The sequence below is a fragment of the Vigna umbellata genome, chromosome 10 (genome assembly GCF_029865625.1).
Source record: "Vigna umbellata cultivar VRB3 chromosome 10, Vumbellata_1.0, whole genome shotgun sequence".
NCBI lineage: Eukaryota > Viridiplantae > Streptophyta > Magnoliopsida > Fabales > Fabaceae > Vigna > Vigna umbellata.
The window spans coordinates 18,686,259-18,700,399 of record NC_142174.1 but is presented as its reverse complement, the minus strand read 5'-3'; the positions used below and the strand labels follow the sequence as shown (position 1 = coordinate 18,700,399).

The window sequence follows — 14,141 nt, the reverse complement described above, 5'->3', positions numbered from 1 at the left end:
ATTTAAAATATGATTTTATAATATTAAACTAGACTTAAATCTGTTACTATGATATCAATATCTTAACATACTTTACTATTTGTTAGACTATTCATTTAAACCATTTTAAAATTGACTTCAATTCTTTCAATAATTCAGTTGAACATTTTCGTCAATTTTGTCCACTCATGAGACAATTGGAGTTGCCATTAATCTGGTTTATTCATGTTAAAATTCCACATAGTTTAGCTGTAAATTTAATAAATTCGTGTATCTCATAATTGAAAGCAATACACAACATAAGAATGATGAGTAGCTCTCACGTTGGGGAAAAACATGACCAAGTTGCATGTTTCTTTTTCGACCACGGTTAGATTCGAGACGCATGTCCCATTGTCCATGTTTCTTCAAAAGTTAACGCATAAAGAACAGGTAAAATGGTAACAAAAATCTTTTTATGGGGTTACATCCATATCATGGGTGTTGTGGAGATCGAGTCACAACATACATCTACCTAAATAATTTTCTCCTAAACTTTGACTAAATATCTTTCTATTCATTTATGTATAACATAAAATACTAAAAATTTTGAGAAATATTCAGTTATGTCTAAATGATTAAGTAAGATTAAGAGTGAGTGAGTGTTGAAATAAGTAGGTTTATTATATATGGGCACTTTCTTTAATAATGGAGATGACGGGTTGAAACTGATTGCGGCACTTGCACTGCACTTTCTATTCTCTTTGTAACTGACATTAATTATATTATCTTTCGTAGCAACTATTCCTATGTTGCAAAAAGAAGATGGGAATTATTATTAAACAATGACAACTTTGTGAGCACTTTGGAGGATCACTAATTGACTGGTTCAGTGTAATTAATGATTTTTGCAACACTGCATGTCATCAGAAGAATGAGAAGAAGTAGAGTTAGAAAAAAAAGAAGTTAATTAGCTGTTGCAAAAGCGGGGCATTACTGAAAAAAGATGCATTTTGGTTGTTATGATGGGTGTTTAGTTATGACTTGTACTTCGACCTGAGAGTTCAATGATTGTTAGCTAGGCCTATTGTTGGTTTTGAGGTAAAGTAATTAGTGATGGTTAATTAAGGTTAATTTGTGAGTAGAGAGATTAATTAAAGAGAGAAGCATTGGTCCATAATGGCACTGAGAAACGGAGCCCCACATGCATGAATGAAAGTGGGGATGATGTGGAATAAGGTAATGACAGAAAGAGTAACCGGCAAATCTCAGGTGCCACTGCAAGATTTTGAGACAGCAAAACCCACATAAAACACGCGCGTGTCTCCTTTGTTCCTTCCATTATTATTATTATTATTTATCATTTCTCTTTTTTCATTTCAATTAGAGCACACCCATAATTGGTGAAATGATGCATAATATATTGAGGGATCTAGAGATATAGACGGGCCATGATGATGATGATGGATACGTATAATATGTGTAGGGATGAGTCAAAAGAGATGAAAAAGTTAAAATTGAATGTAGATGTTAGATTTGTTGAAAGTGGAGAAGCACATGATAATAGGAATGATTGTGTGTATTGAATATCCGTATGCAGCAGCCTCTGGGCAATGTGCTACTTGATACGCTACAAAAGCATGCGCAATATCATATGCCACAGTGTTGCACTTCCACACATATCTCATCTCATAAATAATACACAATCCCTACCTCTGTTCATTCACTCATTCTCACGTAAGCATTTCACCCACCATGATGCATTTTCTCTAACCACTTTAGACTAATACAATATTATTTTTCCATCAAAACTCTTGAGAACTCAAACAAATTCTAAAAATATCGTATTTTTCACATCAATTCCTTCAAAATTTTCAACTTCCTTTTTCTTGCTGTTTATCATTTCCTGTTTTTTCTTCCGTGTATGGACAAGAGTGGTTCAGTGATTATTTCTTATTTTGAGAGATGATTTGATTTTCACTCTTTTGAATATCACCAACATTTCAATTTCAGTTTCCCTTTTTTATTAATGGATTACCTTTCCTTTTCTTTCAATATCCCCAGTAAAACCTTTTTCTGAAAGAAAAATTCTCCCGTACATGCCCAACTTTTGGCATGAATAATTGAATATTTGTCAGTAGCTTTTGCTTTTCTTCATATATATAATAATCTTAAGTTTTGAATAAATACTAAATGCAAGACTCTGGTTTTAAGAGTAATAACTTTTCTAGGTGATGTCTTTTGTTTACTGCGTTTTAAACTATCATCAATACATTTATTCTATTAATGTAGCATACAGGTTTATAGATTACTTTTAATCGGTAATTTTGATGTGCAATCGAATATGAAATATTGATTTGAGTATCATTAGTGGTATTATATATATTTGAGTCGAAAATGGATTCCCTCTTGGTCTTGATATGAAGTAGTGAAAGAAAAAGATAAATAAATTGGTATACTGTTACAAAAAAAAGATGAATTATAGTTCCCTTTTAAATCTAATTATGAGTGTGAAATAATGAAAGCAATAGGAGAAGACATCTTTGGATTCCCTTTAGACCAGGTCAATGCTAAACCTACTCATATATATAATTCATCATCACATTCTCATTCTCAAAATTCTTTCTCTTTAATTTGATCTCAGTATATGCATCGCTAATGTATCTCATAATCTAATAATCAAATGTATATTTTACTGATTAAATAATTAACACAGAGAAAGTGGTAGCTTAAACAATGATTTACGGTACCGAGTTTGAGAGAGAGATTTTTATTTTACGATAAAATATTATATAAAAGTAGAAAAACTTGAACTAAAGGACGTGATAGCATATTTTGTGCAAACTAGCTAGAGAAGCACTAATTCTTGCTCCCTTGCTTGGTAGGCCAGGGAATAATTCTTATTTCTCACCGTACCACTACTCTCTATTGCTTTCTTCTTTCTTCTTTCATCTATTCACATTGTTTCATGCTTCTTTCTTTCCTCACTTCCATCGTTAAACTATTCATCTACATTATTCTCATTCATTATCCAACACATCAAACTCAAGTTATCAAAATCCATCTTCAAAACAATCATCAAAAACTATCCATACCAATCATAAACAAAACTAGCTATATTCAATGTTGAGCACCAATATATATATATATGGGGTGAAAGAAAGAAGACAAAAGAAAGAAAAAAGACAGAATTTGTTCGAGTACAAAATTACAACCGTTGATCTGAATAATATGGTACTTGGTCCGTTTAACTTTACAGCTAAATGTGACAATGTCTATGTTTGTCAATGTCACATGTATTGTGTAATGTTGGACTCAACAAAATATCGCAAGACAACTGTGAGGACTAAAAAGCAGCCTCTTATTTTTCTTAATACATGGGCCTGGAACATTGGGTTAAGGCCCATATTATATTTTAAGACCCAATTGTCTCGTGAAAAAAGATAAGAGGGTTTCTCCCTGCACCTTTCCAATTTCTCCCTGCACCTCCCCAAATTTTTTTATTTTACTAAAATGGCCTTTGGTAAAAATAATATTACTTTTACCTTTTAACTTTTACTTCTTTTTCTTAAAAAAAAAAAACCTAATCCCCTTTCCTTTTGTTGCAGCTGCAACACTCCACCCCCTACCCCTAGCTTTACATATTTCTTCTCCTTCTCTCTTTCTCTTGTTCCATCTTTCACCTCCCACTTTTTAAAACTTTAATCCCCTTTCCTTCTTACTACAGGGCCACAGGACTCCACTCCCCCCACCCCTGATTCTACGTTAATTTCTTCTCCTTCTCTCTTTCTCATTCCCCTTTCTTCCACTCTCGCACTTTTGAATTTTCCCTCCTCCTCTTTCTCTTGTATCTCTTAATCTCTTCAAGTTCAAAGGCTTCCTTTCGGTGCTTTTATTTTTTAGTTTGGTTCTTTATTGAATCTTCAATGAAAATGGAGAATTGCGGATCTTCAACAGAAATGGAGATCTGTTGGATCTTCAACGGACGTCAATATCCGTCAACAACGGATCTTTCATTTCCGTTTAGGTCTTCAACATTTTTATTTTATTGTTTTTAACCTTTTACTGAGGGGCAAACATGGAATGAGGTGATGGAGGAAAAAATATGTGGTGGTGTAGGGAGAAACCCTCAAAAGATAAGGGTCCTGCACCTTCAATACTTCACCCTACACCTCCAACTTTTTCAATTTTTTTTTTAACTTTAATAATTTTTTTTTTTACTTTTTCTTTTTAATTTAAAGTAATCCTACACCTCTTTAACTATGCAACTTTAACAAAATTTTTAAAACTTTGTCTTTTATTTATAATTTAATAACTATTTAATTTAATTTAAAAATCTAATATTATTTAATTTTTTCATATTTTAATAATTGTTAAAATATAAATTATACTATTATAATAATTATATTACAAAAATTAAAATTAAAATAATTAAAATAAAAGTAATAAAAATAAAAATAATTATATAAAATCTGATTTAATATATATAAATATATTAAAATATTAAATTAATAAAATAGGATTTCAAAATTTTTAGATTTCTTAATTATTATTATTTTTATTTTAATTTTTTTAATATTACTACTATAATAATATAAATTATATTTTAATATTTATTTAAATATAAAATATATTAAATAAGATTAAATTTTTAAATTAAATTAAATAATTAATAAAGTATAAAAACACAATTTTTTAAAAATTTTCGTGTCGGAATTGAAATCCAATATCGAATATCAATATCCGATGACTTTTTTAAAATTTTATTTTTTATTTAAAATTTAATAATAGTTTAATTTAAATGAAAAATTATATTTTAATAATTATTAAAATATAAAAAAATATTAGAATTTTAAATTAAATTATAAATAAAAAATAAAGTTTTAAAATTTTGTTGCAGAGTTAAAGAAGTTTAGGATTGCTTTAAATAAAAAGAGAATAAATAAAAAAAATATTTATTAAGATTAAGAAGAAATTTTTGAAGAAAAAGTTGGAGGTACACTCTAAACTTGATGGAAAGATGTTTTCGCATTTAATTCACAATCGTGTTTTGAATGAGTTTAGCATGGTGGCCCAATAAAACTCGGGGCCATGTCGAAAATAAGCCCGTCAACTTTGAACCCACGAGATACGACCGGTGTGCATCCTGAACCGGGTTTAACCAGCAAAATTGCTTGAAACGAAGAAGCTAGTTAGAACAAACATCTGAACCGAGATCGTAGAGGAGGAAGAAGAAGAAGAAGAAAAAGAGAATGGGAACGACGGTGGCGGGTCTAGCGCCGGGTCTGTCTCGGAAGCTGAAGAAGGTTCTAGAATCGAGGATCGACACGCCTGATCTCTTGTCTTCGCTCAACACGCTCTCTTCCTTCTACGACGAGAACACTCCTCAGACGCGTCGCAACCTCCGATCCACCATCGAGAAGCGCTCTCTCTCCATCAACCATGAATTCCTCGACGCTTCCCACGCGGCGCAGCTGGTAATTCCACTTCCACCGTCGATCTTGCAAATCTTCTCTCGCCGTTTCCTCGCTTGCTTCCGCTGTTCTGATCCGGTTCATTTCTTTCTGCATTTGCTTTGCTAGGCCTTGGATAGCGTGGAGAGGGAGGTCGATGCGCTCGCTGAATGCTGCGACAGGTTTAGATTTTTTTTTCGAAGACTTCCTTAGTTGCAATTCTTTGTTTACGTTTTTATAACTAGTTGATGTGTGTGCGCTTGATACCGAATGATGTGAAGTTTAGTTCCTTAGTAGAATGATATCGTAGGAAGTATTTATGTGGATCCTAATTGCTTAGTGTCCAAGTAATTGACTGTCTCATTGTTCTTACCAATAGAATAAATTCTTTATTTTGGTATTGATCAAATTTGAGGTTTTATTCTTTTACAGGATAGCAAAGGCTTTGAATAGTTGTAGTGCTAGCACTACTGACATTATCAGTACGACAGAGAGGCTCAAACAGGAGCTTGAAACTACCACACAGCGACAAGAGATTGTGGCATGTTTCTTACGTGATTATCAGCTCTCCCCTGAAGAGGTTTAGATAAATGTTTAATGACTTGAACTATGGCTTTGTGAATTAAATGAAATACATGTATTAAAATCTTACTTACAATTAGTCGTTGATTATCTGTAGATAAACGCACTTAGAGAAGAGGAGCTGAATGAAAACTTTTTCAAGGCATTATCTCACGTCCAAGAGATTCATGCCAATTGCAAAGTATTGCTAAGGACGCATCATCAGGTAATCTGTTTGGATACACGGAGAAGAGAAATTGGTTAAGATGGTTAGAATATTTGAGTTAGTTTCTTGAGGTGTTAGATATAAATAGGAAAGAAGGAGAGGAGAGGGTGAAGGAGGTGAACTTTTGTAGATTGAGCTCTGTTCTTTTCATTCTATTCTTAAAAAACCTTTCTTTTCTTGCTCTTTTCAATTCTTAGTTCCTAACATAATCTTCTTGTCGTCTCTATCCCCCTATATTACGTGTTGTTGTGCAATACTAAACCTGCTGTTGGCAATATGAATTCTGAATCCAATTTGCGCATATAATTATGAGTTTAATTTGGAATGCTAGTCATTCTCTCGGGCAATATTTTCTCTCGTTGACTGAGTGATTATAGTTATGCTACCTCACTGTGCTGCAAAGCTGGTAATAGTGTTACAATGATGAATGTGGAAAATATTTATGTTAAATCTAGAAATTTGAAAAGTTATGGAGATTTAGAAGTGTGGCACAAACAAGTTGGTAGACATCTTTGAGACAGTAATGAAAATTTCTTGGATGCATGATCTCTGTATACTCATTCGTTTATTTTAAGTAATTAGTCCTTAATCACCTCTAGTCTTGGTTGTATGAGTTCCAAAGATTCCCATTATTGACAACTCAAAATGGACTGTAAGATGTTCTATAATTAAATGGAATTAGATAAAATGTATTCATTGACAACTTTATATTTGTACATCTGAGTTATAGATGACCAAAGCAACTAGGTCTTTCTATTTCTTCATGTCAATAATCATTTTGTTGTGCACTTTTCACTTTTCTGTGAAAATTTCCACTTTATATTTTTTTTTCTGGCAGGTTTGCCCCATACTTAGATGCTACTTTATTAGTTTAAAAGTAATTTACAATTTTATTAAATTAAGAAATTTCATTGCAGCGTGCTGGTTTAGAGTTGATGGATATGATGGCTGTTTATCAAGAAGGAGCTTATGAACGCCTATGCAGGTGAAGATTCATCTAGTTCAGCTCATATGGCTAGACTAGAACATGAATTGTATTTTATCTGAGTTACTACAAGTATGAAGTATGAATTTTAATCTCTGTACTGTTGGTATAGATGTCAAGGATAGATGTTTGTTTGTACTGAGATCAACTAGATTTATCATATATATAACTACTTATAATTTTCATTTCTAGGTGGGTTCAGGCCGAATGTAGAAAATTGGGGGACACTGACAATCCGGAAGTTAGCGAGCTTCTGAAAACAGCTGTGCGTTACCTTAGGGAAAGATCTGTTCTGTTCAAATATTGTGCAGAAGAGGTAATTCTGTCTTTGATTTAATGAACTGACTCTAAAATTGATAAGTCTTGTTTTTCTTGGGATTTCAAATTTGCCATCTTCCATGTTAGTATGGAGATATTTTGCATTCTGAAGCATGTTGTGTTACATCATCTATTGGTGTTAATTAAAAAGTTGCTAGTGGACCTCACATCATAATAATATAATATTCTTATTCTCTAATTATGGAAACTTGGTCCTTAGCTTGTGCATCAGAAATGATTGATTTGCTAATTTTGCAGGTTGCTAATATGAGACACAATGCATTATTTAGAAGATTTATATGTGCTCTTACACGTGGAGGACCTGGTGGATTGCCTCGACCAATTGAAGTTCATGCTCATGACCCACTACGGTATGTGGGTGATATGTTAGGCTGGTTGCATCAGGTATGACATGAAAGACGTGTGGATGAAGGCTTGAAGCCTCTTCTGAATGCTATTATTCTGCCATGACTTATTTGTTCATCATATGCTTTTTTGTATGTATGCAGGCCTTGGCATCTGAACGTGAACTTGTAGCTGTGTTACTTGATCCAGATGCTATTATTGATTCTGGATCAAAGCAATTCACCAACAACACTGAGAATGGATCTGCGAAGACAGAATCTGACTTGATGTTTGTTCTTGATAGAATTTTTGAAGGAGTATGTAGACCATTTAAATTGAGAGTTGAACAAGTTTTGCAGTCTCAACCAAGTCTTATAGTATCCTACAAACTCAGTAATACACTTGAATTTTATTGCTATACTGTGAGTTATCTCATCTTTGTCCTTTTTTACTTGATTTTAGTTATCCCATATATTTATATATTTATGACTTTTCACGATGTTATAGATTGCAGATTTACTTGGGCGAGAAACTGCACTTTGTAATACACTATGGGCACTGAAAGATGCTGCTCAGAAAACATGTTTTGATATTTTGAAAGTTCGAGGGGAAAAGCTTTTGCGGTATCCCCCCCTTGTAGCTGTTGATCTTTCCCCACCACCAGCAGTGAGGGAAGGGGTATCTGTACTTCTTGAAATAATTGACACCTACAACAGCATGATGGTTCCTGCTTCTGGCCAGAAACCCACTTTTGGTCCAGTTGTATCTGCTATACTGGATCCAATAATTCAGGTATGCTTCTCAATCTGTTACCTCCAGCTGATAATTGATAGCATAATCGTTCTGTGTAATCATGAAAGAAAAAGATGTGAATTTGTAAATATTGCTATAAAATTTGACCTTGGTAACATAATACGGTCACTTGCATAATCATTTGAAAATATTTGTGCTTGACATTTTAGCTATATACATGACACTGTTAGCTGGCGTATAATTCAGATATAGCAGTGCTGTCCTTGGATTCCAATGTTTTTTTTTTATGAACTTCAGAATTTTCTTCGTGGCTCTTGTGAGCTAAATCCTACTGCTAAGGATGTCTTAAATGGCTATAGGTTGGACTGCTAGTTATTTAAGATTTTTTTTTCTGTAACTTGTGTATTTGATTTTGGGTTATACTTTTAGGAATTTTTACATGTCTGGTAAAAGTTAATTTTGGGAGAAATAATCACGCCAATTGTTTCAGTTATCATAGAACGTTGGCAAAATAAGCAATTGTGTCTTTTGAAAGTTGAACCAAGTTGGCATCTTTATATTTAGCAACTGTCTTAACAATAGGCCCTTGCTGTAGACCCTTGAACTATTTGGCTTTAGAGTGATAAGAATCTCACTCAAAGAGTATTTGATATTGTGTTGTAGGAGTACGCTAGGTTTGTTTTCCCTTCGTTACCCATAGTAAAACATTCCAATTTGAAAAGAGATCTAGATTATGGTTATTCATTTTCCATTGGCTGTTTATTTAATAAATCATTGGAGATGAGAGCTTTAACTTCCACATGTTGCAGATGTGTGAACAAGCAGCGGATGCACATAAGTCAAAAGTAGTCAGCCATTCATCAAGGAGGAGTAGGACGAGTTCTGATTCTAATCAACATACTAAATCATCAGTGGATGCAATCTTGTCAAATAGCAGCTCTGCTTCATCCTCACTGGTCCGTTCTTGCTCCTCTTTTTTTTTTAACATTTTCCCTTCTCTTTTGAGTTTTGCAGATTGCTGCTTGTAGGATTTTAGTGTATTTTTTTATTTTCTCTTTAACAAACTTCTGTTTTTGCTATAAACTTTATTCCTCTGCTTTTTAATAAACCTTTATTCCTATTATATAAAAAATAGAGAGAGAGAGATAATGCTATTGGGCACTAATTAAGAAAACAAAAGTGGAGAGTATTCAGTGGAAAAGAAAGTAAATTTTCATATTGAAAATGCAGATGTCATGTAATACTTTTGTAAGTAAATAGAAACACTTAATATATTTATATTTCTTAATCAGTCTCTTCAATATACTCTTTAGTTAGACAATATAAATCCCAATGATCTGCAGCTTTTTTCGTCTACATGTGCTTTTCATTTGCCAGTTTTCTATTTTTATCAGCATTTGCCATGTTGGTACATGAGTCTGTCTACACATCCTTTTAAGATCAGTCCTACGAGCAATTGAATGAAAACTTTACTTGGAATCTAGAACCTGAAATTGAAGTAATATGTAACTTTACTGGAAATTATGTTGTAAGTGTATAATCTTGTGGACCAACAAATATAGTTCCATACTCCGTTATTCCAGGTGCGTGAAAGGAATATGGGAGAACTTAAACATATATATCTTTATAAAAAAAAATTTAAGTTCCTTGTGGAAGTTTTATGCAGTAGAATATCTTTTGTTTCTGTGCGACATTTGCATTAACTCGTGCCATATGTTGACAGACTAGTGAAACTCCTTCAAAAATCTTTCTCATTAACTGCTTGTGTGCTATTCAACAACCTCTATCTGGATACGAGGCTGTCGCTGATTACGTGAATAGACTCGGAGCAATGATTGATAATCACTTACGCGTTCTTGTGGAAAAAGAAGCCGAAGCAATCTTAAGAAGATGTAATTTGTCAGAAAAGATGCGTCTCTTGCAGAATTCAATACACAAGGAAGGGGAGAATGAAGGCGGTACCCCATTGGCTGAGAGGGAGGACACTAGTCCAGCCATTCTTTCGGAGTGTTTGAAAGCTCTGTTTGGTCTTATTTTGGGAAGTGAAAGTTCCCTGCCGGAATTTGAGCAGATGCAGGTTCCAAGATTGCGTTCTGAGGCTTCTATAGGCGTGGCCAGGTCATTGGCCGAAGCTTACGAGCTTATTTATAAGGCTATTATGGATCCCAAAAATGGTTATCCGGACCCCAGGGCGTTGGCAAGGCATCCGCCTGATCAGATAAGAACTATATTAGGAATATAAGTTGTCTTGCTTCGTTTATTTCTTTTGCACCGATCTCTTGCTCAATATGTTCATTTTGTTTGCTAATTACGTATATAAACTCTTCTATCTCATTTTGGATTGTACTGCTCTACTATTAAATAATTCTGTAATCTACTATTAGCCTTTGAGACGCTGTATTGGAATCTTTCATTGTTGTTGATGAATATAATTTCATTGAATGAACTTTCGTGTTATAAACTTCCCTTAGCACAATACTTTCTTATAAAAATTAGGGGTTTTACTTAAAAAGACTAAAATATCCGTAAGTTGTAACTGAATATCCAACCCTAATTCTTCTCCAACGTTCATCTTAGTTTTTCTCTCTTGTTCGTTCCACCCCTTCATTGCTACACCCACTCTGCAACTACTCCCATTGACGCATTCTGCTGTTGAGCATCGTTTTGTTTTTTATTTTTCTTCAAAAACTTTTTATTTTCTCAAATCATTGGATCATTGTTGTAAGTAGTCTGGTTTCATTTTACCTTCTGGATTATGTAGTTTGGAAAGGGGAGGTGTATATTTATGTAATGTTCTGGTCATTTCAAAACACCCTTTTAGATTGCTTGATGCGGAACATGTTTTCGATTTTTGGAATGTCTAAAGTATCTATTTCACATTTTGGATTAGGTGTTTTGGAAAGTAAATAATGTGTTCTAGAAAGTCTAATTCAGAATACATATTTCACATTTTGAAAAAAGTATATTTGTATTCTAGAATGCTTAATTTGGAGTACATATTTCACAGTCTGGAATGGAAAATTTTAATACGCGTTCCGTATTAGATGTTCTTGTATCTATGGATTGAGAAACTCCTGGTGGAATGTTTCTTTTTTTATAGTAGATTTCGGATTATGTACACTGAAAAATTCCATTCATAATTGGGTAATCTATAAAAAAAACAAGTGCGCAAATCATTAAAAAAAAATGCATTAGTGTTACCCAATAATATCGTTTACCGTTTACGCCTAGGGTAGGCCAACCAACTTTAAATTACCACCAAAAATTGCCAGAATCCTTAAGCTTATAGAAATTGAGTTAAAAAACAATACGGAGGGCAAGAAAAGTTACAGAAGGAATATACAACATTGAAATAAACTTTGAAGAGTGTTGCTTTCTGCACTTCACCTGTTTCACCCTACACCTCTCAATTTACATTTTTACACTTCATGTAATAAAATATAAAAAAGTGTAACGATGGTTTAATGATTTTTCATCACCAAAACTTTAATCATGTACTATTCTACTATAATCCTAACTCCCTGCATGTACCATTGCATTTCTTCACTGTTAATCCAGTACTCTAAGCTTATATATGCACCTCATCTCATTTTGCCATTGTTCCATTTCTTCTTTCTTGTTTTATTGAATTTTATTTGTGAAAGGTTATATTGTGAGGTAGTAATACATGATGATCGTGCTGTGGTGATTTTGGATAAGAAAGGTGTTGGACACTAGCTAGAGAGTACTTCACGAGGTTATTACAAGAGATTAACACACATTAAAACCTTAAGCGGCGCTGGAAGCTCGGTTTAGGATGAACCGACGTCGGGTTTTGTATTGCTGGAGTTGGAGATGCAGCAATCAAACATCGAAGTTAGGTTGTATAAGATTATGACTTTTTTTAAATATGTTATATGCTATTTATACGCTGTTATATGTTGTTTTTAAATAAAATGTTATATGTTGTTTTTAAATAAAATGTTATATGTTTTCTTTAAATATTCTGTTGTTGTTACGATTTTTTATATATAATATAATGTTTTAATTGTGTTATGATTTTATATAGATATTATACTATTTCATTTGTTTTTTATATATATTATTCTATTTCGGTTGTATAGAGTTATGGCTTTTTTTTATTATTATTTGTTTACTGTTTTTTAATTTTTTTATTTACATTGCATCTGTTAATCATATTTTTTTTATTATTTTGCATCTGTTAATCATATTTTAATCCACCGGAAAAAGTGTCACTACGCCGGCGTCGCGAAAGGGATGATTATTAGGGATGATTTTTCTGGTTTTTTGCAGGTTTCCATGGTTGCGCAAAAGGGAGTTTCGCGATTTGGGGGTTCTCAAAATAAAAGACACATGCAACTGAAAATCAACTGGTGCTTTAGGGTCCCAATTTTTCTAAACAAAACGTTCATAACTTAAGGTATTATTTGTTAGGTTCTTGGGATTGAAACCTAACTAAGCACACATTTAGTAGATAGAAACAGTAATGGAAGAATGAGATTTTTTTCTATTATTCATAGTGAAAGAAATCCCTTTTACAATGAATGGGTTGGGAGCATAACCCTCTACAACCTTAATCGTTCGGTCGTGTACCCTTACAACAGAAACCTTTTACAGCCTTAATCGTTCGGTCGTGCACCCTGTTCCCGCTACCACTCGGCCCCTCCCTTGATACCGTTTCGTTGGCCCCGTTACCGTTCGGCTTCTATCCTAAACCCCAACTATTCTATCATCCTAGATCCTAATATTATTCTTGTTTGGCAACCATCTTTAAAGCCAGTTCCCATGGTGTACGTTTTCCCAGAACCTGTCTGCAGGTAAAATGCAAAAAGAGACCATTGTAGTGGCATGTAACTTCCGTTCACATTCGAAACCGCTCGGCCTTTGAGAAATGTTTGGGAGTGAAGAGTTTATAAGAGGAGGAAGACTTCCTAACTATGAATACCGTTCGACACCGTTCGGTTATCGCGTTCGGCTACAATTAAGACCGAACGGTCTTAACAATTAATAGATACAAGCCTTCTTTGTAAGTTTCTCACATCACTTTCAAAAGTAATTCCAATTCCAAACTCTGTAAGACAATCTTTGCATCCTTGAAGCTTATCATCAACGATGAGAGGCCGAGCATGGACCGCGACCTTGACCCAACAATCTTCTGCAGCTTCCATGGGGAAGCAGCATTGTAATAGAGAAAAAATATTGTAAAACTGAATGCACTGGAAAACACTGTCTCTCGTAAGTGTACATGTGTCTGTTTATATATAGAGAGAAACAAAACACTGGGACAGCTGCGCTGCTGTTATGGATACAACTGTCTAAGGATAAGCTGACTAAACACCCTATACATGTTTCTCAGAGAGTGTGTGAATAATCAAAATGAGAATGAAAACGAGTTAGCTTTTTCAAAAGATTCGAAATTTGTTTGTTAAGCCATGGTGGGTGAATCTGGTGGCGAAAATACGTCGCCGGCAAGGAGGGGGCCGGAAAATGGAGCTCCGGCACCAAGTGAGAGTGAGAAAGTGAAGGAAAGAGATGTGAGTGA

The 14,141-nt window shown here is 33.8% G+C and overlaps 1 protein-coding gene across 1 annotated transcript; it reads left to right on the top strand.

The window, feature by feature from the left end:
- Positions 1-5,107: 5,107 nt before the first annotated feature.
- On the top strand, positions 5,108-11,045 carry LOC124824795 (oligomeric golgi complex subunit). The gene is made up of 11 exons (XM_047297296.2): positions 5,108-5,435; positions 5,541-5,593; positions 5,844-5,991; positions 6,091-6,198; positions 7,116-7,183; positions 7,376-7,499; positions 7,760-7,906; positions 8,011-8,268; positions 8,354-8,638; positions 9,409-9,555; positions 10,323-11,045. Exons 1-11 carry the CDS (start codon positions 5,211-5,213, stop codon positions 10,839-10,841), a joined length of 2,082 nt encoding a protein of 693 aa, XP_047153252.2. The 5' UTR covers positions 5,108-5,210; the 3' UTR covers positions 10,842-11,045.
- Positions 11,046-14,141: the final 3,096 nt, after the last annotated feature.